The sequence below is a fragment of the Bos indicus genome, chromosome 11, assembly GCF_029378745.1.
Source record: "Bos indicus isolate NIAB-ARS_2022 breed Sahiwal x Tharparkar chromosome 11, NIAB-ARS_B.indTharparkar_mat_pri_1.0, whole genome shotgun sequence".
In the NCBI taxonomy this organism is placed as follows: Eukaryota; Metazoa; Chordata; class Mammalia; order Artiodactyla; family Bovidae; genus Bos; species Bos indicus.
This window is the reverse complement of record NC_091770.1, coordinates 98,171,699-98,196,654: the sequence shown is the minus strand read 5'-3', so window position 1 is coordinate 98,196,654 and position 24,956 is coordinate 98,171,699. Positions and strand designations below refer to the sequence as shown.

At 51.5% G+C, this 24,956-nt stretch overlaps 1 protein-coding gene across 11 annotated transcripts; it reads right to left on the bottom strand.

Annotated features, from left to right (window-relative positions):
- Nucleotides 1-558: 558 nt before the first annotated feature.
- On the bottom strand, nt 559-24,709 carry FPGS (folylpolyglutamate synthase). Of its 11 annotated transcripts, none has more exons than XM_070799291.1 (16): nt 24,634-24,709; nt 22,046-22,248; nt 9,731-9,859; nt 9,587-9,640; nt 9,438-9,502; nt 6,600-6,714; nt 6,371-6,451; nt 6,180-6,241; nt 6,003-6,105; nt 5,611-5,688; nt 5,256-5,403; nt 5,052-5,141; nt 3,883-4,033; nt 3,486-3,561; nt 2,200-2,266; nt 559-1,451 (listed from the first exon to the last, which is right to left on the bottom strand). In XM_070799291.1, the coding sequence occupies exons 2-16, from the start codon at nt 22,160-22,162 to the stop codon at nt 1,042-1,044; spliced, it is 1,746 nt and encodes a 581-aa protein (XP_070655392.1). In that variant the 5' UTR covers nt 22,163-22,248; nt 24,634-24,709; the 3' UTR covers nt 559-1,041. The 11 variants fall into 11 exon arrangements, with proteins under 11 accessions (XP_070655392.1, XP_070655390.1, XP_070655395.1 ...); XM_070799289.1 differs by lacking the exon at nt 24,634-24,709 and adding an exon at nt 24,328-24,546; XM_070799294.1 differs by lacking the exon at nt 22,046-22,248 and having other exon boundaries at nt 24,634-24,701.
- Between the last annotated feature and the right edge of the window lie 247 nt (nt 24,710-24,956).

The following is a 24,956-nucleotide window of genomic DNA, read 5'->3' as shown; positions in this document are numbered from 1 at the left end:
AAAATGGGTGTGAGAATTTGTGATCACAAGTCCCTGTGTTTACCATGTGGTCAAGGGACACCAATTCATCCTTTTCATTTCACAGACAGGCCACCTGAGGCTCAGAGGGAAGGACTTGTCCAGGCCACACAACCTGGGCTCCTACACAGGGCAGTTCTTGGACCGGCCATAGTCCTCATCCCCTTATTGTCTGCTGAGGGAGCTAGAGGTCAAGAGTCAGTCAAATGTTTGTGTGTTCGTTGCTTGGTCATGTCTGACTCCAAGCGACCCCATGGAGTATAGTCTACCAGGCTCCTCTGTCCATGGGATTCTCCAGGCAAGAATACTGGAGTGGGGAACCATTCCTTTCTCCAGATCTTCCCAACCTAGGGATTGAACCCAGGTCTCCTGCATTGCAGGCAGATTCTTTACCATCTGAGCCACCCAGGGAGCCCATCAAATGTTTAGCCAATGCTTTAGAAAATTTTTTTGGCCACACCATGCAGCATGTGGGATCTTAGCCAGGGATCGAACCCACATCCTCTCCATTGGAAGTGCAGAGTCTTAAAACCACTGGACTATCAGGGAAGTCCCAGCCAATTTTTTTTTTTAAGGAAAAAAAAAAAAAGTTCAAAGCTTTAAATCATTTCAGCCACCCTCTGCGCCCTGGGGACCCCAGGCAGGGACCGTGTCCTTTCCCAGAAGGCCACTGGGAGGAGGAAATCTATCAACCAGCAGCCAACAGCCGGCAGGGCCCCAGGCTTGGTCAGACAGCTTACACAGTAAGCTGGGCCTGAGACAGGAAACAGGCAGGGTGGGAGTAGAAATGGGCTGGATGGTCAGGTGTGCTCCAACAGCTGGAGAACCAGGAAGAAGAGACTAGGGGCATCCAAGGCTCAGAGATAGAGCTCAGCATCCTGCCTCCAGCTCTCTATTTCACTGCCTACAGCCCAAGACCCTGGGTCAGTCTAGACAGAATCAGGAAGGCACAAAAGGCAAATAGTTTAGGAGTTCATGGGAGATGCAGGGCAAATGCCCATCCCCTCCACCCCACTGCCTGGGCTACTGGGACAGGGAGGGCTCCAGCAGCTTCAGGACACCGCCCACCAGGTGCAGGCTGCCTGTGACCAGCACGTGAATGGCGGCAGCCTCTTGGAGTACCATGGCCCCACTGTCTGCCACAGGGTGGGCGAGGAGGCCCCGTGGGGGACTGGGCGGCTGAAAGAGAGGGTCCCGGCCTTGGGTGATCCACTGCAAGGCATGGGAGATGCAGCTGAAGACGAGGGAGCTGGCACTGTGGGTGTGGGGTGGGTGAGGCGCCAGCAGCAGAGATGCGGGCCCATCCTGCTCCTGGCCGGGGGTGCTCCAGGGGTCCGGGCTGACCTGCTCCTCATGCAGGCGACTCCAGTGCTGTTGGTGGGCGAGGCAGCGGAGCAGCACCTGGTCCAGTGTCACTGTGAAGTTCTGTTGGTCTGCGGGGCCCAGGGACAGACACATCAGTGAGGCAGCCCAGGGGAGGGGTGGGGAAGCATGCCGTGAGCCCCTGCTCAATGCCAGGCTCTATCCAAGCACCGTCCGTCCTTAGCTCTGAGGAGACGGAGGCTCAGAAAGTTCGGTGACTGCCCTTTGTCGCAGAGCTGGTGAGAAACAGGCCCAGGCAGTTTAGCTTCAATGCCGGGGCTTCTGCCCACGGAGCACCTCTTTCTGTCCTAACTCACTGCCTTCCCAGACTATCCCCATGCCATCTGATGTGGGGCCTGGAGATCTGTATTTTTTAGATTATTTTAAAAAAAACTTTTTACATAACCCACAGTAAAAAAGAATACATTTTATAATAGTAACCCAGGACTCACATGTGTACGCGTATACGTCTAGAAGAGAATGTCATCAGACAGTACCTACCCTCAATTTTGTGCAAGACACACTGACACTCTCTATTCTATTTTATTTAAAATGCTAGTTGAGACTAAGCTGATTTCAAGAACCATCAATGGGTTGTAACCTGCATTTTGAAAACTAGTTTCCCCAATAATTCCTTTTTAGTATTGCAGTCACACGCAACATTCAAAACGTACCAAAGGGTATTGATTTATATGATAAAACAAATCTAGTTCCTACTCAAGACCTCCAGTTTAAAAACCCCCACTGTCACCCACACAGCAATCCACCTCAGGGCCCTCTGCCGCCTGCCCACCCCAGGGACCATGCCTGTCAACTCACCTGCATTGTCTGTTGATGCCATCTCTGCCAGGTTAGGGCAGAAAATGGCATAGTCAAACTGGCAGGGCTAGAAGGCCAAAGGGAGAAGCTCAGTGTCAGGGCCTGAGAGGAGGCCCCCCACCCTGACTTCCACACAGCACCCCCAGAGTCCACATCCATTGTCCCCATCTCGAGAGACGCCACCCCCCGCCCAGCTGAACTGGAGCGCTACTGCATAAACCCACCCACAGCACTTCCACGCCCCCTGCCTCCCGATCTACCTCAGTGTACCCCGTATGGCCTGTGGCCTGAGAAGCATGGCCCAGCACAGACAGGGAGACAGACTGGAGGGGGCGTGCACATTGACTTAAGGTGACCCATCTACTGAGCACAAAGGAGCGAGGTTGTGGATATGAAGGACAGATTTAGCATCTGGGTCTATGAAATGGGAAACGATCCCTAGGAACCCTTTCAGCCTTGACAGCCAGGGCAGACTCAGTTTCCCTGGGCACAGTGGGGCCTCTCCCTCTATACTTATTAGTCCAGTGACCCCTTAAACCAAATTTTATTATTTTTTTAATCTTTTCAAGTTAGTGCTTTTATTTTCTTAGGATAAGTCCCCAGAAGTGGAATTGCCAGATCATATAACATACCAGTTTTTAACTTTTTTGAAAAACCTTTCTATTATTATCCTATTATTATCCATAGCTGCTGTGAAATGATATCCCACTGACAGTTCATAGGTGTTCCCTTTTGTCTCCATCCTCTCCAATGCTTACTTTCTCTTGTCTTTTTGATGACTGCCATTCTAACAGGTGTGAGATAATAATATCTCCTTGTGGTTTTGATTTGCATTGTACTGATCTGGCATGTTGAGTACACTCTCATATACTTATGGGCCATCTATGTTCTATGTGTCTTCTTGGGTAAACCAAAGTTTAGAAGCAGGTATCATAGTAACATCCCTGTTTTATGGTGAGGCAAACTGAGCTCAGGGAAATGCCATCTCTTATCCAGGGTCACATGCCAGTGGCGGAAGGGAACCTGACAAGTGAATCCAGAGCCTGCACCTCACACCACTTACCTGGTCCTGCCTATAATCCTGGTCTTGAGTGTGACCACAGAGAATGCGGGCAGTGACTTCCCTGTGCCCAATGCTTTTATAACACAATTCAGGAGGGGAATGAGCAATCAGTGCCATTCTCCAGCTGAGGAAACAGGCTCAGGGATGAAGGCACGGCTGCTGGGGGTCAAAGCCAGCACCCGAGCTGGCCTGCCTGCTGCCCATACCCCAGCCAGTTCCTCACCTGCAGCAGCTTCAGCAGGGCCGCGGAATCCCGGTCCCCAGTGGAGTTGAAGAGCAAGACGCGCACCTCGGAACCGCTGGGAGACGGAAGGGTTAGAGGGCAGGGGACGTCAGAGAGGAGGCGCCTCCCACCCCTTCTCCGCGGGCCCCGCCCCATCCTTCCTCCAGAAACTGCCTCTCCTTCCCTGCTGTCCCAGTCCGAGCCTGTCCTCTTGTCCCGCCCCGAGCCTGTCCTCTTGTCCCGCCCCATCCGTCCCCGAGGTCCAGCCCCGCCCACGCTCCACCCCTCCTCAAGGTCCCGCCCCTCTCCACAGACCAAGCCCTGCCCCATCCTTCCCCGAGGTCCCGCCCCCTCCCCTGGACCCCATGTCCCGGCCCCGCCTCGGCCCACTGCTCACCTGTCCGGCCTCTCGCAGCGGTGCAGCGCCTGGCGGAACCAGCGCACACAGGCTTGCATGCTGCTGGTGGTGTGCGCGCCGTCCAGGTACCAGGTAAGAGGCCCGCGCCGCAGCAACTGCGTCCGACCTGGCCATTCCGTGTGCCGAAGCCCTGGGGTTGGGGAGCAAGGCAGTCCTCCAGGCGCAGCCCCGAGCCAGCCCTCCCATATTCTCCCACTCCGGTCCTCAACTAACTGCTTGCCCGTACCCAGAGCCCTCGTTACTCGTCAATCTGATCGGCCCAGAAGCCTCTGGTTGGGCCCTAGTCGCTGGGATTAACTGTTTGGCTGCCTTATCGGGTGGAATCTTCCAGGCAGCCCTGAGAGGGGGGCTGCTGTCATATATTAGTCCCAAAATGCAGGCAGAGAACCCTGACTCAGAGAGATTAGGTCACTGAGCGAGTGAGTCCTGGGCTTGTGTGCTCAGTTGCTTCAGTTGCATCGGACGCTTTGCAACCGCCTGGAGCCCGCCAGGCTCCTCTGTCCATGGGATTTCCCAGGCAAGAATCCTGGAGTGGGTTGCCGTTTCCTTCTCCAAGGGGAGCTTCCCGACCCAGGGATTAAACCTGTGTCTGCCACGTCTCCTGCATTGCAGGCGTATTCTGCACCCTTGATCCCCCAAGGAAGCCCTGAGTCCTGGGGCTGGGATGTAAACCCCCTGGCTCCAGGACTGTCTCACGGCCCTGACACAGGGCCTGGCACACAGTGGGCTCTCTGGAACCATCTGCTGAAGGGCTTTAACAGCCACGAGGTCCTACTATGTGCTGAAAGCTTTGAGGGGAAGCAAGAAACCTGAAGAGTATCACCGTCCTCAAGACCCTCATGGTCTCCTGATGATGACAAGCATGACAGTTCTGGCAGCTACCACGGGCCACCCGGGCACTGTATCCCATATCTGCCAGGCTCTGGACTCAGTCCTTTAGTGACAGCACCTCTCAGTGGATTCTATCATGGTCTCACTTGGCAGATGGGGAAACAGGTTCAGAGAGACTTCACGGACTCAAAGTGTGGGAAGTTTGCTGCCTTCAGCAGAGTCCTTTCTCTTAAGGCACCTTTGGCCCCACCTCTCTAATAGGAGACCAAAAGAAAACACCTGAAGGGGGCCCAGCTGGGCAGGAAGGTCCAACTCACCCTGCTGCATGCGGGGCGTGGGCTGGAACACAGGTGCCAGGGGCAGCTGCCCCGGGAGGCTGGGCCTGGATGCCTTCAGCTCCCCAGCATCTGGCAGGGAAGGGAAGGGAGAGGGAGGGCTTCAGTGGGCTCGGTCCTCACCTCTAAGGGCCCTCAGAGGCAGGTCCACCTGTCCCCTGCCCACCCACTGACCTGTCCACTTACCCTGGTAACCTTTCTGCTGCAGCCAGCAGCGGGCCACCTGCAAGGCCAGGGCAGCATTGGACCGCTGGTGCTCTCCCTCCAGGCCCAGGGTCAGTGGTGGCCCCCCTTCCTCCAGGGCTTGTAGTGGTGGGCACAGGTAGAGGGGACACTGCGGGGGAGATAGGCAGCAGCTGCTCAGGGGATAGCCCTCCCTGATGCCATCAGCCCTTCCATCTACCAGAACCCACCAAACCCTGTTCCTAGAACCGAGATGCACCCCAGCTGGACGAACACAGATGAGCAAACCGAGGGCCCAGAGGATAAAGTGCCTCCCCAGGCAGTCCTCCTCCACCCCCGGCAGCTCCATCAGACTCACTGAGATCTGCTGAGCCCTGTCCCTTAGCACCGCCAGCGGCTCGTCAGGCTGGAGCACGGTGAAGGCAGGGACGCCACTCTGTGGAGGACACGGAGAGTGAGCCAGGGGCTGCCCAAGGTGCTCCACCGCCCATCTCTGGCCCCCACATCCCTGGTTCTGGGCAGCCCATTCAGCCTTCCCCCACTGGACCTTTGGGAGCCCCTCGATGGGGAGACTGAGGCCAGAGATGGGGCTCAACTTGTTCCAGTCCCACACAGAGTTCCCATGAGAACCCAGACCCCACTGATTCCAAGACCTAATTCTGAGTTAAGATACAAATGAGCACCCCTCCCCTTCCCTGAATCTTGAGGGCCAGGGTCAGGCCATCCATGTACCTCCCCTCCCCAGGTCACCTTAAAAATGCCCCCTTTCTGCCATGCGATCTTCTCCATCGTGTCCCCCAGAAGGCCAGTGTGGTCGATGCCAAGAGAGGTGATCCCACACACCACAGGCTTCCTGCGGGAAACAAAAGGGCCAGGATGCCCCTGGGCTCCTGGCCGCCATCCCTCTCCCCAAGCCATCGGCCTCACCTGATGATGTTGGTGCAGTCGTAAGCCCCGCCAATGCCTACTTCCAACACTGCCAGGTCTACCTGCAGAGGATCACAGGGCATGGCAGGGGGCACAGGGGCTCCCGGACACCGCATGGGAGCCCTTAACCTGCTGAGATTCCCCTTCCCAAGGTCTGGAACACAGGGTTTTGGGGAGGGGGCCATACACACCTTCTCTTGGAGGAAGACGTGGAAGGCCATGAGCGTGAGGAAGCGGAAGTAGCCGGGCATGGAGACACAGCTGCTGTCGTCCTGTGGACAGGATCATGTCAGAGCTCGGGGCCACTGCAGCCTCTGTGCTGGGGGAGATGGTGTCCTGGGATGCGCAGCGCCCTCTGGGTCTACCCACCCACTTGAGGTCCCCTAGCCTGCCCACCCACCAGCCCTCTGGCACAGGCACCTTGGTCTCCTCCAGCCGGTGGTAGAGGCGCCAGAAGTGCTTGGTGAAGAGCTCGGAGCTTATGGGCTGCCCATTGATGCGGATCCGCTCACGCACCTGCACCAGGTGGGGAGAGCTGTCGAAAGAACCAGGGTCATCAGGAAACTCCCTTCCCAAGACCCCCAGGCTGCCCCCCACCCCCGCCCCATAGTCAGACCCGTCTTTTGGAAAAACAAATCAGGCTATGTCACTGTCCTGCTGAAAACCCTTCTCGCTCCTCACCTCGGCCTTCTAGGCCCCAGTGGGGCTGGTTCCACTGGCCTCTGTACCTCACCTCTCCTGCATCCCTTGGAAGGTCCCTGTGCCCCAGCTCCTCTGGACTATTTTTTAGCTCCTCCAGCCCTGCTTCCTCCCCCGCCTGCCCACGTACCCTACCTGTGGACCTGCCCACTACACAGATCTCAAGTTAAGACCACTCCTCCAGCAGAGAGAAAGGATCCTCCCCACCAGGCTGGTCAGGAATGCTCTCTGGGCTCCTATAGCACTGCCTCCAGCAGCCCACACCAATCAGCTACTCTGCCAACATCTGTCCCCATAATGTCTGTCTGTCTTCCTGTCCTTGAGGACAAAGCCTCATCAGCTGTGTTCAAGTTGCAGCCCCAGACTGGCCCATGAGGCCACATGGGCCCAAGTTGAAGGCTGAGTTTTTAACTCCTCAAATTATTTTAGATGAGATTTGGGGCTTCTATTCGAATCCTCAAAGACCCTCTCATATTATGAATCCTCTCCATTTCTCTATTTTGAATAAAGAACTGTGAAGGGAAAACACACTGATCTGAAAGGACTTCAGTCAGCTGGTTTCAGCTGTTTACAGAGGTCACTTGATAGAACTGGTAAAATAGAAGGAGGCACACATCTTGAACGCCCCAAGCCTAGGGACTGAAACCTGAGTGATTCGCTGGCATGTTAATTCCACTGCTTTGCCAGAGATGGGTTTAAGAAAGGCACATACAGCTTCAGGGAGAGGGACCCCTATCTATCCCCACCGGCTCACTCCAATCCTCTGGTGTGATTTTAGATGCTTGAATGTGGCCAAGACGGGGCGCTGCCCAGTGGGCAAAGCAGCGGCTGAGGCTGGCACAGTGACAGGGTTCCCTTCTGCTGCCCACTAGGGAGACCTCGACAGGGGCATCATACCCTATGCTTACTGTCTAAGCCCTTACTAGCCAGGCTTTCTGCTCCTTATGGCAAAGATACCCTAACTGATAAATATTTCTATGTGATTTAAAAACTGTGTAAGGAATTTAAGTTAATAAAAAGATATCTGAGGGGGCTTTCCTGACGGTCCAGTGGTTAAGAATCTGCCTTGCAATGCAAGAGACACTGGTTCGATCCCTGGTCTGGGAAGATCCCACATGCTGCAGAGCAACCAAGCCCATGCACCAGAACTATTGAGCCTGAGCGCGGCCACTACTGAAGCCCACGTGCCCTAAAGCCTGTGCTCCACAAGAAAAGCAACGGCGATGAGAAGCCCCCATACCACAACGAGGTGTAGCCCCTGCTTGCCGCAACTAGAGAAAGCCCGCACAGCAGTGATGAAGACCCACCACAACCAATAAATACTACATAAATCTTAAAAAAAAAAAAAGGAATCCCTTAGAAGAAATGGAGTAGCCATCATAGTTAACAAAAGAGTCCAAAATGCAGTACTCGGATGCAATCTCAAAAATGACAGAGTGATCTCTGTTCGTTTCCAAGGCAAACCGGTTATTCAGTATCACAGTAATCCAAGTCTATGCCCCAACCAGTAATGCTGAAGAAGCTGAAGTTGAACGGTTCTATGAAGACCTACAAGACCTTTTAGAACTAACACCCAAAAAAGATGTCCCTTTCATTATAGGGGACTGGAATGCAAAAGTAGGAAGTCAAGAAACACCTGGAGTAACAGGCAAATTTGGCCTTGGAATACGGAATGAAGCAGGGCAAAGACTAATAGAGTTTTGCCAAGAGAATGCACTGGTCATAACAAATACCCTCTTCCAACAATACAAGAGAAGACTGTATACATGGACGTCACCAGATGGCCAATGCTGAAATCAAATTGATTATATTCTTTGCAGCCAAAGATGGAGAAGCTCTATACAGTCAGCAAAAACAAGACCAGGAGCTGACTGTGGCTCAGACCATGAACTCCTTATTGCCAAATTCAGACTTATTGGCCACCTGATGCAAAGAACTGGCTCGTTTGAAAAGACCCTGATGCTGGGAAAGATTGAAGGCAGGAGGAGAAGGGGATGACAGAGGATAATAAGATGGTTGGATGGCATCACCGACTCAATGGACATGAGTTTGGGTAGGCTCCGGGAATTGGTGATGGACAGGGAGGCCTGACGTGCTGCAGTTCATGGGGTCACAAAGAGTCAGACACGACTGAGCAACTGAACTGAACTGAAAAAAAAGACGTCTGAGGGACTTCCCTGGCAGTCCAGTGGTTAAGTCTCCACACTTCCACTGCAGGGGGCACGGGTTTGATCCCTGGTTAGGGAACTAAGATCCCTCATACCGCACGATGTGGCCAAAAAAGAAATAAAAAGATATCTGACTTTTCCAGCTGTATATTTCTTTTATCCATTCAAGTTGCTGCTCCCCTCCCCAAGTTCTTTGCATTATGAAAATTAGAGATTGCCATAAACTTGGGCTAATACGCTAAATGCTAACTGAATGTATGTTGAATGAATAAACACTGGTCAGAAAGACATGCAGCTGAGTTCCTGTGGGTGACCCTGGCCCTGAGGTTCAGGTTGGATCCAGAGCCCCCCAGACAGCTAGGGGACACCACATCCCTCTGTACCTCAGTACCTAAAGAACCCCGTCTTCAGGCCATAGCTTCGGAGGATACGTTCAGTGAAGGCACACGTGGAGCCCTGTAAAGAAAAGGTCTTGTCTGGGCAGGTCCCAACCCCCCACCCCAGCCTGTGGACGCCCTACCCCTGGGTCCAGTGATTCACCTTCCCCTTGGTTCCAGTGATGTGGATAATGTTCAGCTGGTCCAAGTCCTCCACCTGGGACAGACAGACAAGGTCCCTGCCTCAGGCACAGGATGCACAGACAGAAGTGGGGGGTGGAGGTGGTTACAGGCCCTTCCACCTTACCTGCAGCCCACTCCGTACCAAGTACAGCTTCATGGCTTCCAGCTGTGTCTGGGGGTCACCCCGCTTACGCTTCACCATCTCCAAGTAGTTAGCATTGGTCTGCAGGGTGTTGAGTGTACGCACGGCATCCTGGCAGTGAGCCCCAGGTAGCAAGTTAAGGCGCATTAGGGGCCCACAGGGACAGAGGCACACAGCATGCCGGTGGCTAGGCCCAGGTACCAGGACTGCCAGGCCAGCCCTGGTGCCCCAGCCCAGAGGTTAGGCACCACTGAGAAAGAAGTGGCATCTTTCTAGCTCTGGCAGAAATGGGAGCCTGGGGCAGTTCAGCTTCACCTAGGGAGTGCCAGGCAAAAAGAGGTAAAATGACTAACGGGACTAGGCTTCACTCTCAGGCCTTTGCTCTAATTCTCTCCATGCGTGCATGCGTGTGTGCATGCTCAGTCATGTCCAGCTGTTTGCAACCCCATGGACCGTAGCCCACCAGGTTCCTCTGTCCATGGGACTTCCCAGGCAAGAATACTGGAGTGTGTTGTCGTTTCCTTCCCCAGGGGATCTTCCTGAGCCAGGGATTGAACCCATATCCCCTGCATCTCCTGCACTGGCAGGTAGATCCTTTACCACTGAGCTACTGGGGAAGCCCAATTCCCTCCATAGTTCACCACTATATCAGGCTCCTCCTAAAGCAGGGCCAGAACCACAGAAGGCTAGGATCTTAGAACTGACGGAATTAGAACTAGGAATTCCTGGAGGCTTCCATGCCTAACCCTGAGGATTGGGATCCCACATTCTGACCCAGAGAAGAGTTGCTTGAGGCAACCAGTTGGTAAAGAGGAGTCTCAGCGGGAGGGTGTGCCAGGGTTGCCCAGACAAGAAGGCAAGTAGGCATAGCCTCAGGACAGCTCACACTGGGTGGTGGAAGTGGGAGTGATATTTATAATCCTTCAGGGCCTCAATGGCAGGCCCTGGTTGCAGGCCCTACTCGTCAAACTTGTGCCACCTGCCTGGCCACCATCCTGTGCTGCTCTCTGGCAACCGGCCTTTGGCACAGAACCAGGAGGAAGTTTTTTGTCTAACCACCGCCCCTGCTCCTGAGTTCTGCCTGTCCCCCAATTCTAAGCACTTGGATCTCCTTCTTCCTGAATCCTGGAGACTCCAACCCACATCTAGACTCCTGGATCTCCCAAGTCTGAACTCCCGAATCCCTCTACTCTCCCCCACCCCCAACTGCTGCTTCGGAGTCCGGAGACACTGTAATAACTCCAGAATCTCAGCTGAGCCGCTGGTCCTACCACCAGGCGTCCCCTTCCTCTCTTCCAACCGCGGTTCACTTCAGCCTCAGAATTTCCAAATCCGGTAGAGCGGGGCCCAACTTCCTGGTGCCTGTCCCCACCTCCAGACTCCAGAAGGTCCCCGCCCGCCCCGCCCCTCGACCCCTGCGAGTCTCTCGGTCCCAGGCTCCTGGCCACCCACTCAGCTTGGCGCAGACCAGATGCTAAGTGACCTCAGGCTGGCTCACGAGTCATTGCGTGACCTCCCGCCGGGGGGCAAAGATACCTGATACTCCATGTCTGGCTCCTGCAGCACAGGCCACGCGCTCAACCCTCGCCGCACTGCGACCCTGGTTGTTGCACCACGCGGAGAAACCGCTGCCAGGAAGAGAGCGTGGCAGCGTGCCCGAGACATAGTAGAGGGCCAGGCAGCTGCACGCTAGGCCCGGACCGAAAAAAACTAAGCTCCTGGGCCCGCCCCCGACCCGCCTCCTCTCTTCGCCAATCAGAGCTGCCCATCGCCACTGCGACCAATAAGAATCTGTGAGACGCCATCTTTGTGAGGGGCAGGCCCCGGCGAGGGCCGGAGAGTTCGTTCATGTTTATGAGGGGCACGGTCCCGCAGGAGTCCTCCTCCCTAGAAAAATACGCACTCTTTTCGTCGTCTTCTCCAGGATCTGGCCGCACTCCCCCCACCTCCCCCAAATAGCCAGTCCCAGTCAGCAGCCCTGCTCCAGGCCAGAACCAGCTGCGAGCCGGGACCAGTTCAGTTCAGTTCAGTTGCTCAGTCGTGTCCGACTCTTTGCGACCCCATGGACTGCAACACGCCAGGCGCCCCTGGTCCATCACCAACTCCCGGAGTTTACTCAAACTCATGTCCATTGAGTCGGTGATGCCATCCAACCATCTCATCCTCTGTCATCCCCTTCTCCTCCTGCCTTCAATCTTTCCTAGCATCAGGGTCTTTTCCAATGAGTCAGTTCTTCACGGTGACCAAAGTATTGGAGTTTCAGCTTCAGCATCAGTCCTTCCAGTGAATATTCAGGACTGATTTCCTTTAGGATGGACTGGTTGGATCTCCCTGCAGTCCAAGGAACTCTCAAGAGTCTTCTCCAACACCACAGCTCAAAAGCATCAATTCTTCGACGCTCAGCTTGCTTTATAGCCCAACTCTCACGTCCATACATGACCACTGGAAAAACCATAGCCTTGACTAGACGGACCTTTGTTGGCAAAGTAATGTCTCTGCTTTTTAATATGCTGTCTAGGTTGGTCATAACTTTCCTTCCAAGGAGTAAGCGTCTTTTAATTTCATGGCTGCAATCACCATCTGCAGTGATTTTGGAGCCCCCAAAAATAAAGTCAGCCATTGTTTCCGCTGTTTCCCATCTATTTGCAATGAAGTGATGGAACCGGATGCCATGATCTTAGTTTTCTGAATGTTGAGCTTTAAGCCAACTTTTTCACTCTCCTCTTTCACTTTCATCAAGAGGCTCTTTAGTTCTTCTTCACTTTCTGCCATAAGGGTGGTGTCATCTGCATATCTGAGGTTATTGATATTTCTCCCGGCAATCTTGATTCCAGCTTGTGCTTCCTCCAGCCCAGGGTTTCTCATGATGTACCCTGCATATAAGTTAAATAAGCAGGGTGACAATATACGGCCTTGACGTACTCCTTTTCCTATTTGGAGCCAGTCTGTTGTTCCATGTCCAGTTCTAACTGTTGCTTGGAATATTAGGTCCATGAATCAAGGCAAATGGGAAGTGGTCAAACAGGAGATGGCAAGAGTGAACATCAACATTTTAGGACTCAACGGGCCAGGATACAATGAGAGAACTTGTGGACACCTCAGGGAGGTCACTGAATCGCAGCTCCCAAAACATCCCGACCCAACACAGAGACAAACTGCAGGGATGTGGCCTCTGCCCTCATGAATCTGACAGCTCGACTGCAGGATAACAGACCAAAAACCAGGCACCTACAGCTACTGGGTCCCCTAACCATTCCTGGGCAGCCTGGGAAGGCTTCCTGGAAGAGGCAACATCCTGACCTCATGAACTGTGGAGACTGAGCACAGTTAGTGAGCCCCAGGGTGACAGGATGCCAGAGCCAGCAGGATCTTGTGGCCTTATAAGAAATTGGGTTGCATTTAGATTTGGATTACAATAAAATGGTTCTAAGAAAGGATGACAAGATTAGATTTGCACCTTGGAAGATGTGCTGTTTAGAGAGAGCTGCCCTCAGAGAGGGCAGTAATCTGCCCTACCTGTGGGTGGAGGATCCAGGTTTGTCCTGGAGTTTTCAGAACTTTTTCTATGACTTAATTTTTTAAATTAATACTTTTGCTCTTGATTTAAAAATATTTTTACTTTTCTTAATCTTTTTTTACTTTAATTTTTGGCACCCCCATTAGATCCCTGACCAAGGGTTGAACCTGGGCCCCCTGCATGGGTAGTACAGAGTTTTAACCACAGACCACCAGGGAAGTCCCTGTATATGACCTTCTTGGTTCCAACTGGTAGCATGGGGAAAAAGTAGTATGGAGATTCCCTTTCTACAGTTGAGACTTGGAAAGGTGTGTGTGTTTGGGTAGTGGTGGGGAGTTGCTGCAAGAAGCTTCTAGAGAAGTTTCCTCAGATAAAAGGCAGTCCCTTAACAACTGATGGTAGTCTCTCCCTCTTTCCTGCAGACACTGGGTCTAAATATTTAGCAGAGATTGTTTGATTTTGAAATAAACACATGTGTTGGGAAGATTCTGTCATTGGCTAGACTTCTGCTCTTCATATCACTGGTGGGTGCCCCACCCCTGCCCCATGGGAGATGGACAGGTTGTTGTCTTGCTTAGTTTTCTTCTTTTTTAAAAATCATTGAAACTTTCTTTATACATTATAACTTAATAACTGCATAAAATTGATCATAAAATGGCATTAAATGTTTTTTTTTTCTTTTGCTTAACCCTCTTTCTCCCCCCACCTTTGGTAATTCTTATTGACAGCCAAGGAGATCAAACCAGTCAATCCCAAAATAAATCAATCCTGAATATCCATGGGAAGGACTGATGCTGAACCTAAAGCTCCAACACTTTGGCCACTTGATGTGAAGAGCCAACTCATTGGAAAAAACCTGATGCTGGGAAAGACGGAAAGCAAAAGGAGAAGGGGGCGGCAGAGAATGAGGTAGTTAGATAGCATCACTGACTCAGTGGACGTGAATTTGAACAAACTCTGGGAGACAGTGGAGGACAGAGGTGCCTGGCATGCTAGTGTCCACGGAGTCCCAAAGAGTTGGGCGCGACTTAGTGACTGAACGACAAGAACATTGACAACCAAGTGTGTGTCCCCCGGTGTGTGTCTGCTCGTGAAATCACAGACACAACTCGCTAGGGCCTTGGGCTTTTTTATTTTGGTTTTTCTGGGCCATGCAGCCCAGCTTGCGGGATCTCAGTCCCCCCACCAGGGATTGAACCCAGGCCACAGTGAAAGCCCCAAATCCTAACCACTAGACTACCAGAGAACTCCCTATAGAACCTTGCTGATGCAAATGACAATACTTTCTGCATCTTAACAGTCATACTCAACAATAAGCCTATAGGGATCCATAGACTTCCCTGGTGGTCTAGTGGTTAAGACTCCGTGCTTTCATTGCAGGGGGCATGGGTTCAATCCCTGGTCAGGGAACTAAGCTCCTGCATGCTTCAGGGTCAAAAAAGAAAATAAAACCAACCCCCTCAAAAAAAAAAAAAAACCTAAAAAATAAGGAAGGATCCCTTTAAGACCATTACTTAGCAAACAGTTAAGTAGAACCTTTCTGGGCCAAGCACTGCTTTAAATCCATTCTACATAATTACTCATTTAATCACCAAAATCCTGTGAAATAGGTACCAGTATTATGCCCTGTTTCACAAGTGAGGAAACTGAGGCCCAGAGAAATAAAGGCACATGCCCAAGTCAAAACATCAAAATTTGAGCTCTGGCCCCAGAGTCCTTATTCCTAGCCTCTATACCTTCCTCCTGGCCCGCCCCCCCACTGGAGGTGGGGGCACTGCTAGCTCAGAAGCAGTGGCTATACCATAATGCATTCCCTCCTTGCCTGCAGTGCTCTGCCGCAGTGGGTAGCATCTACACCAGGGGCTTAAATTTCTGAGGGTGAGATTGCATGGGATGAGGAACATTTGGGTCCAAGCGTATTTGCATTCCTTCCCCCCAACACTGGAAACGTTGCAGCCCATCAGTTGTGTGTGTGGAGAGAGCACCCCTATTCCAGAATGTCCCCCAGATGGCGGGGTGTGGAGTACCCTGTCATTCTTATCGTGTATTTCCCTGGCTACAGTGAAATTGAGCTTCTTTCCAGGCTTCTATTTCAGTAAACTGCTAAAACTTCAGGACTTTGGTCACTTTGTGAAGAGTTGACTCATTGGAAAAGATCTTGCTTCTGGGAAAGACTGAGGGCAGGAGGCGATGGGGATGGCAGAGGATGAGATGATTAAAGAGCATTACCGACTCAATGGACCTGAATTTGAGCAAACTCCGGGAGATAGTGGAGGACAGAGGAGCCTGGCATGCTACAGTCCATGGGATCACAAGGAGTCGGTCGTGACTTAGCGACTGAACAACAAAAACAAGAAGCCTTGGCAAAGTCACCCAGTGGCCTTTTCTCCATGTTCTCTAAGGATCGGTTTTTTTTTGTTTGTTTTGGCTGATCCCATGACTGCTGCGGGATCCCAGCTGTCAAAGCACCATGTCCTAACCACTGGACCATCAGGGAATTCCCTCCAAGGACAATTTTTATAGCCAATGACACCTGGAAATTTAAGAGGGGAAGGAATACAATCGATTTATCTTCTTTGTTGTATTCAAACTGCTTCTTACTTTTTATTTTGTCTTTAAATTCTCACTTTTTTTTTTTAGATGGATAATACATCATATCATTTAAATAGTGAGAGGTATGAAAAGGTACGCTGGGAAAAGCTTCCCTCCCGCCCCAGGTCCTAGCAACCTAATTCCTCCACCCAAAAGCAAAGTTATGCTTCTTGTGATTTTTCTAGAGACATTTTATGCAATTACAAGGAAATACAAATACATATTGATTTCTTATTTATACTCAAGTATTCTTGCCTGGAGAATTCCATGGACAGAGAAGCCTAGTGGGCTACAGTCCATGGCGTCACCAAGAGTCGGACATGACTGAGCGACTAACACACACACTTCTTTATACTCAAAGATAGCAGCAGACTATATACACTATATTCCCATATAACTTTATATCCTAGACCTTATTCTGGACTGTGTTGCCACATAAGAGAGGCTGTATTGGCTAATTTGGTTTTTTAAAGCTGCATAGTACTCCTTGGTGTGGAAGTACTGTCGTGTATGTGGCCAGTCTCTTACTGATGGATGTTTAGGTTTTCAATATTTGGCCATCACAAGCAATGCTACGGCGGGTAACATTGTTCCTTCCATGTGTGAGCACATCTGATGGATAAATCCCAGGAAGTGCAATGGCTGGATCAAAGGTGATGTGCATTCGACACTTTCATACAGACTGCCACGTTGTCCTCCATAGGGACAAGGCCGGTTTCCACCCCCATGGCCCTGAGGGGCATGAGCCATCTATTTCCTCAGCAGCATACACCATTAGCCAACTCTGATCTTGCCAATCCCACAGGGGTAAACATGTATTCTCAGGGTAGCTATCTTTTGCATTTATTTTATTATGAAGGAGGGTGAGCATTTTTTATCTGTAAAAGTCAAGGGCTTCCCTCGTGGCTCAGTGGTAAAGAATCCACCTGCCAATGCAGGAGACATGGGTTCGGTCCCTGGTCCAGGATGATCTCACATGCAGCAGAGCAACTAAGCCCATGGTCCACAACCATTGAGCCTGTGCTCTAGGGCCCGGGAGCCACAACCACTGAAGTGCCCATGCCTGGAGCCTGTGCTCAGCAACAAAAGAAGCCACCGCAATGAGAAGCCTGTGCCCTGCAACTAGGGGGTAGGCCCTGCTCTGCACAACTAGAGAAAAGCCTGCTTAGCAACAAAGACCCAGCATAGCCAAAATAAAAATAATTAATTTTTTAAAAAAGGTCATTTGTATTTCTTTAGCATTCCCCTCATCTCCTTTGCATTATGGCTTTTTAAAAAAAAATTTTATTTGGCTACACTAGGTCTTAGGTGAAGCTGCACCAGGTCATGCAGCTTCAATACTTTGGCCATCTGATGCGAACAGCTGTCTCATTGGAAAAGATCCTAATGCTGGGAAAGATTGAGGGCAGAAGGAAAGGGCATGACAGAGGATGAGATGGTTGGCTGGCATCATCGACTCAATGGACACGAATCTGAGCAAACTCCGGGAGAGAGTGAAGGACAGGGAAGGCTGGCATGCTGCAGTCCGTGAGGTCACAGAGTCTGACGCAACTGAGCGACTGAAAAACAACAAAAGTCTTAGTTGTGGCATGTGGGATCTAGCTCCCTGACCAGGATCAAACCAGGGCCCCCTGCACTGGGAGCATGGAGTCTTAGCCGCTGGACCACCAGGAAAGTCTCATCATTGCTTTTTATTTGAAAAGCACAGATATTTGTACAAGAAAGAAGCTAAAGTATAAAGGAGAAAATCAAAAGCACTTTCATAGTGCACCCGGAGAACCACTGTTGGCCTTTTGGTCTCATTCTTCATAAAGAACAAGAGAAACAAATCCACTGTGTGGAGAACAGAGAAAACAAGGACTCAGGGAAACTGGCAAGCAGGCCAGTGTCCACCCATGGGAGGCAGGTCTGCAGGCATGCACGGAGGGTAGTGAGGGGCCAGGGGTCCTGCTTCAACCCTCCACCCTCCCAAAGGGAAAGGGTGTGATCCATCCATCCATTCATGTGTTCATTTGGTGAGAAATTGTCTCTGCCAGACCTGGGTTCGGTGATGGGGACACTGGCTTGTGGGGACAGATGACAAGGCTCTGCTCTTGGAGCACCCTGCCCAGGGAGCAAGAGAAGAGTGAAGAATGAAACTTGAAAAGAACAAAGATTTGTGATTTCTGTTTAAAGCCTGTAGGGACGGGAGGTTGGGGACCAGAGAGGAAGAGAGACAGCTTGGGGCCACACAGCAGGTCAGCAAAGGCACCATGCTGGGCTATCTAGACGCAGATCTGCCTGAGTTACTGCTCTCTCTCCTGCCTCATCGTGACAGCTGGCAAAGACTTCAAGACTTGGTCTTGGCCAAGCTCATGCTCACAACTTTTACCTCTGCCTGAAACACCTTTCCCCTAAACTTTTCCTCTTTGCTCTTTTGGGTGGGTTCCTTTAGCATTTATCCCTGGAATTGGCATTGCAATCTCTTTTTAATCCTCACAAAAAATATATGAATGAAAGATTATCCCCATTTGACAGGTTGCAAAATGGAGGCTCACAGAGGGTAAGCACCTCATTCAGAGTGAGACAGTGTGTGGCAGAGCTAAGACGCAAAGCCAGATTTCCTGGCTTTAAAACCTGCCCCAACTTGCCACCACTGGTCTGGTTAATCTCTGCTGTCGATGCTCTGTGTGACCTTGGGCAATTTGCTTCCTCTTTCTGATTCTGTCTTGACTTGCAGTCTTCTTAATAGGACAAGGCTGAAATGAGTTCTGTCCCATCTCATAATTTCCAGGGGAGGCTGGGTCTTGATGATGCCAAGAGTCTCCAAAGGCACTCCAGAGAGCCAGGACTAGAGGGGTTCCGCTGGCCATTCCCCACCCCCACCCAGGGTTCTGTGAAGACCAGACGAGGTTCAAGCTCTTTGGCAGGTTTATGCAGAAGACTAGCATTCAGAAGGGAGGGTACATTTCCAATGGCCACATCCAGATTCAGACCCTCTGATACATAAGGGCTCCCCTCACCTCTGAATGTCAGCTTATATCCAGGGACCTACATGGAAATTCTTTTCTGTCGCTGGGTGAGAAGAAACTTGCCTTAAACAGAATTCCATATCCTCAGTGGAGCAGCCTCTCCTTATCCTCACCCTGACTCTGGCTCCAGAGGTGTGAATGGATTTAGTGTATTAGGAGGGCAGCGGACCTTAAAAATGGGCCTCCCTCCGACCCTGCGGTTCTCCTGCTTCTAAGGTTGACCCCGAGGAAACAAACAACTGGAGCTGTGCTCAGGGGCCCACGTGCTGTTTATCACCCTCTATCTCGGGTGGCAGGTGACACAGTTGATGACCTGATGACGCCCTTCTTCCTGAAACCCTTTGTTCTCAGCTTCCTGGACACCTCCCCTCCCCATCCTCCTCCTTCCTGGCTGGGTGAGCCCTGCTGGCTCTGCGTTCTCCCCTCCGACCTCCTCCCGTTGCAGCCAGGGACTCACACCCCTCTCCCCGAGGTGGTCCCTGCTGTCCCCGGTCACATGTCAAACATGTGACCATGTTTGACTTTCAAATGTCCCTCTTCGCTGGCTACCGACATGAGTGCCTGGTGACCGCTCAGCGTCTGCAGGCATCTCAGCTGCTCCCCAGGGCTTTTCAGTTTGGGGAACAGCTCCACCCAGGGGGCTCAAGTCTTAAGCTAGGCCTCGGGCTTCCCTGGTGACTCAGGGGTAAAGAATCCACCTGCCAATGCTGGAGACACGGCTTGATCCTTAACCCAGGAAGATCCCACATGCCGTGGAGCAACTACTGAACCCGTGCCCTAGAGCCTGGGAGCCTCAACCACTGACCCCACGTGTCACAACCACGGAAGCCCCCATGCCCTAGAGCCCATGCTCTGCAACAAGAGACTCTGCCGCAATGAGAAGCCCACGCACCGCAACTAGTGAGTAGCCCCTGTTTTCACTGCAACTGGAGAAAAGCACAACCATAAATAAATACAATCATAAAGGTAAATAAATAAATAAAGCTAGGCCTCACTGCCATCCCTCCAGGCCCAGGCCATCACTGCTGGTCTAACCTATCACCTCCTTGCTGTTGTTCCTCTTGACCCCCACAACCACAATTGTTTCCCCTTTTTTTTTGTCTTTTTTTGGCCATGCCACGTGACATGGAGAATCTTAGTTCCTCAACCAAGGATCAAACCCGCACTCCCTGCATTGGAAGTGTGGACTCTTAACCACTGGACCACCAAGGAAATCCCCGTTTAAATCATTAAAAAAAAAAACAAAACAGATCTCCTCTCTCCTGCTTCAAATCTCCCCATGGATTCTCACTGCACTTAGGATGGTGTCCAAACTTTTGATCTTACCATTGCCCCCAGCCCTGCTGGTCTCCTGATTCTCAAACACACCAAGCTCACGCCCACCTTTGTGAAAGTCCACATCTACTGAGCACTTAGCATGAAGTTCAGTTCAGTTCAGTTCAGTCGCTCAGTCGTGTCCGACTCTTTGCAACCCCATGAATCACAGCACGCCAGGCCTCCTTGTCCATCACCAACTCCCAGAGTTCACTCAGACTCACGTCCATCGAGTCAGTGATGCCATCCAGCCATCTCATCATCTGTTGTCCCCTTCTCCTCCTGCCCCCAATCCCTCCCAGCATCAGAGTCTTTTCCAATAAGTCAACTCTTCGAATGAGGTGGCCAAAGTACTGGAGTTTCAGCTTTAGCATCATTCCCTCCAAAGAAATCCCAGGGCTGATCTCCTTCAGAATGGACTGGTTGGATCTCCTTGCAGTCCAAGGGACTCTCAAGAATCTTCTCCAATACCACACTTCAAAAGCATCAATTCTTCAGCGTTCAGCTTTCTTCACAGTCCAACACTCACATCCATACATGACCACTGGAAAAACCATAGCCTTGACTAGATGAACCTTTGTTGGCAAAGTAATGTCTCTGCTTTTGAATATGCTATCTAGGTTGGTCATAACTTTCTTTCCAAGAAGTAAGCGTCTTTTAATTTCATGGCTGCAATCACCATCTGCAGTGATTTTGGAACCCCAAAAATAAAGTCTGACACTGTTTCCACTGTTTCCCCATCTATTTCCCATAAAGTGATGGGACCAGATGCCATGATCTTTGTTTTCTGAGTGTTGAGCTTTAAGCCAACTTTTTCACTCTCCTCTTTCACCTTCATCAAGAGGCTTTTTAGTTCCTCTTCACTTTCTGCCATAAGGGTGGTGTCATCTGCATATCTGAGGTTACTTAGCATGAAAGGTATTCATTTAATCCTCACAGCGGCTTGAGGAGTACTGTGATTATCCTCCTTACGAAGATGGGAAACTGAGGCAGAGGGGTTGCTCAGCCAGCCCAAGGTCATACAGAGTGAGCGCACGACAGAGCCTCAGGGCTTTTGCACTGGGATTCCCTCCGTCCGGAATGATCTTCCCCCTAAAGTTCACGTGACTAACTCATGATCATTTCAGATCTCTGATCAAATGTCCCCTTGCCACATTCTTGCCATCTACCCTTTTGTACCTTTTAGATTCTAAGCCATGTGACTGTATCAGCATTTCAAAATAAATGTTTTCTAACAGAGCATTATAAATTTTGATGTAAGAAGCTTGTTAAGGGAACAAACCTTTTGATGACTCAGTATGGACACTGGGATCCCATTTTTGTTCAAATAATTACAATTTAGAAACTAGCCTGGGCATTTTTCTCCTAAAAGGTAACTATGATTAGCTCTGAGAGGTAAGGCTAGAAGTGACTTTTTATAAGTGTATATATATATATTTTTTTCTTTTTAAAAATTTTTATTTAGAGGTGACTGTTACCGTCCTTTTGCTTGTATGTATTTTATAATTTTTCCCCTGGTAACATGCCTAAGTGGGAAAAAGAATGAATGATTCCTTCCATGTTAGTTGACCAGCACCTCAGAGTTCTACTGTTTTTTTTGTTTTTAAGATTTTTTGATGTGGCCATTTTTAAAGTCTTTATTGAATTTGTTACAATATTGCTTCTGTTTTATATTTTGGGTTTTTTTGGCCGAGAGGCACATGGGATCTTAGTTCCCCTACTAGGGATCGAACCCTCACCCCTGCATTGGAAGGTGAAGTCTTAACCACTGGACTGCCAAGGAAATCCCTCAGAGCTCTTCTTGATCAACATTCCTGGTCAGCAGCTGGGGGTACTGAGGCCCAGCAAGGGGCCAGAACTGACCTGGAAGCAGGTGTGGCTCCCAGACGCTCCTGGGAAGTTTCTGGGGTCTCCACTCATAGCCAAGAAGGCCTTTCGAAGGGCACCAGGTGTGTGGCGTGGAGCCTTGAGGTGGGACATGCCACTGAAAGGCTGGCTTCAGTTCTGCCACCTCCCCGAAGGGCCTGAGTGGTCTCTGAGCTGGCCGATCCTTTCTTTGCTCAAACCTGAGAGCAGATTGCCAATTTTCAGAAAGGAAAAAAAAAAGTGTGGAACATGTTTTCTCAGTTTATGACACTCTGCAACCATGATTGTCCTTGGTACCTTCTCCCTGGAGGTAAGATTTACAGAGCCTCCTCCTTGCCTGGTGCTGTACTGAGCCCATTTTACAGGTGAGGAAACAGAGGATAGGAGGCAAGGAATCACCTGGGAAGGTCACCAACTAGCAAGTTGGTTCAAGGATTCAGCTCAGTTCCAGCCCCTTTTGATTCCAAATTTAGCCCCTCTGATCAAGCTAGGGAAACCCTGGCTCGTGTTTTTTTTTTTTTTTGTAACATGGGTTTTCTTAAATAACAATACAAGTTCTTCCTAGACATCAGCACTGTGCAAGGACTTTTATACATATCTGTCTCCTTTGATCCTCACACCCACCCTGTGAGGGAAGGCCTGTTCTGGGACCCATTTCTCGGGAAGACAACAGAGGCCTAACAGGGGAAGTGGCGTAGTCATTCACAGGGGTCTGTAATACCAGGCCTCCCAATGGACATGAGTTTGAGCAAACTCTGGGAGACAGTGAAGGACAGGGAAGCCTGGCGTTCTGCAGTTCGTGGGGGTGACAAAAAGTTGGGCACGACCTGGTGACTGCACAATAACCACAGTGCACTCCAGACATCCCTGGACCCTGCCCACAGCTGCCCTGTGCCCTTGGAGTGCCTGGTCATCTGGTCAACTAACTGGGCTCTGGCCTTGAGCCGGCTCTCAGTTCAGAGGAAGATGAGAAGCTGTGTGAAATGCCAATACTCCCCAGCCCAGGAGGCAGCCCCTGGTGAGGGGACCACACTGTGTGTCAGGTCGCCTCACCTCTCTAGGGTCCTGGCCTCAAGAGCCAGGGGGCCTGGCTGACCTTGAAGAAGCCATAACTCCCATCCCCTGGCTTCTGGCGCTGCTCCTCTGTTGCTGGGCGGAAGGTCCTCTCTGTCAGGGGTTGGGGGAAGCGGCCAGCCCGGTGTGCAGCCCCAGTCAACGCTGGATGAGCCACAACAGCCGTGAGATCCTCACAGGGCCTCGCACAGCCATCCCAAGAGGGAGACAGGCAATCTTGTGGTGCCTGTTCTACAGAGGAGGAAACTGAGGCTCAAAGAGGCTAAGCAACTTGTCTAGTGTCTACAGACTCACATAGTCCAGCCTGGGGTTCCCACCCCCAGCTCTAGCTGGTCCCCTCCAAGGATGATTCTGCCGCTTCTGAGCTGGCAGTCTCCTTGCCCCTGAAGCCCTGTTTCCTCATCTGTAAAGTTGGGGTCGCAGTGCTGCTGGCCTCAGAGGTCTGGAGGTGAGCACACAACTGAGAAACTTCACTTTCACTTTTCACTTTCATGCATTGGAGAAGGAAATGGCAACCCACTCCAGTGTTCTTGCCTGGAGAATCCCAGGGACGGGGGAGCCTGGTGGGCTGCCGTCTATGGGGTCGCACAGAGTCAGACACGACTGAAGTGACTTAGCAGCAACAGCAGAGACCTTCAACAAGCCAAGTCCTTACAAGCTCCTACTCGCACCTTCCAGATCTTTAAAATGCAGACAATAATGGTCTCAGATCATCAAACACAGACAACAGCGAGCACAGGGCCCAGCAGGTAGAAAGCTCTTTGATCAATAGTGCCACTGTTATTATCATTATTAAAATAGAGCTGACTGCTCTTTCTCATAGATCAGTCTAGAGAGTTAAGTCAGACGAAACCCGGTCTGTAACAGGGCCTGGCACACAGGAGGACCCTCAAGGCTGCCTCGGCTGCCTCCCACACCTCCTGCCCAGTCCTCCTTCAGAGCTTCCCATCCCCACACTGGGTGGGGGGTTCTGTGGAGCCTCCAGTTGGTGAAAAGGAAGCTGTGAGGCCCATGGGGTTGGGGGGCCCTGGACCACCCAGGCCTTTAGAACAAGGTGTAGGATGACAAGGCTTTTTTCTTGGGTCTCTGCAAAGTATGAGGTTATGACCATTGCTAATGGCTTGGATCCCTGAGGTCTATCTACACTCATTGCACAAAAGGTAGCCATAGAGAAGGCTGCCTGTCCAAGGTCAGTGTTCTCCTACCTGGAAGGAGGCAGTTTTAGCCGAGAGAGGACACCCCGATAGGCCTGGCTCCTCCATGGCTGCTTCCCACCAGAGCGTCTCAGCCACTGGCCAGCAAGTAGCCAGGGACCTGGCACCTCTCATCCCTGGGCTTCCCGCTCCCCCACTGGGTGGGGCACAGAGTGGGTACCTCTGCCAAGCCTGCCCTGGGCTGGGCCACAGAGGGGAGGGGGAGCTGGAGGGATTCCCAAGACCTGGCCTTTTCCCACCCTGGCCTTGGGGGAGTGTGCCTGGGGGTGTGGGCAGGGGCCTGGGAGATGGTCTCACCTGATAGGCTTCTGCTTTCATCCTGGGATCAGCCCAGGGATCTCTCAGCCTCCCTGCTGGATTTCTGAGCGCAGGACTAAGTCAGAATCTTCCTGTGAGTTAAATAACAACCCGGTGGAGGTTAAAGGTGAGCAGGCAGAAGGGAGTACTAGGGAGGGGGCATGCGGAGACTTCCGGGCCTTGAGGCTGGGCTTCGTGCCCAGTGGGACTGGTTTTATCTGCCTTCTCTTATCGCAGCCCACCTCCCCTTACCGTTAAGGCTGTTTGCCCTGGGCCTGCCCGGCTGGGATCCCTGGTGAGGAGGGAGAGGCCACAGGGCTGCC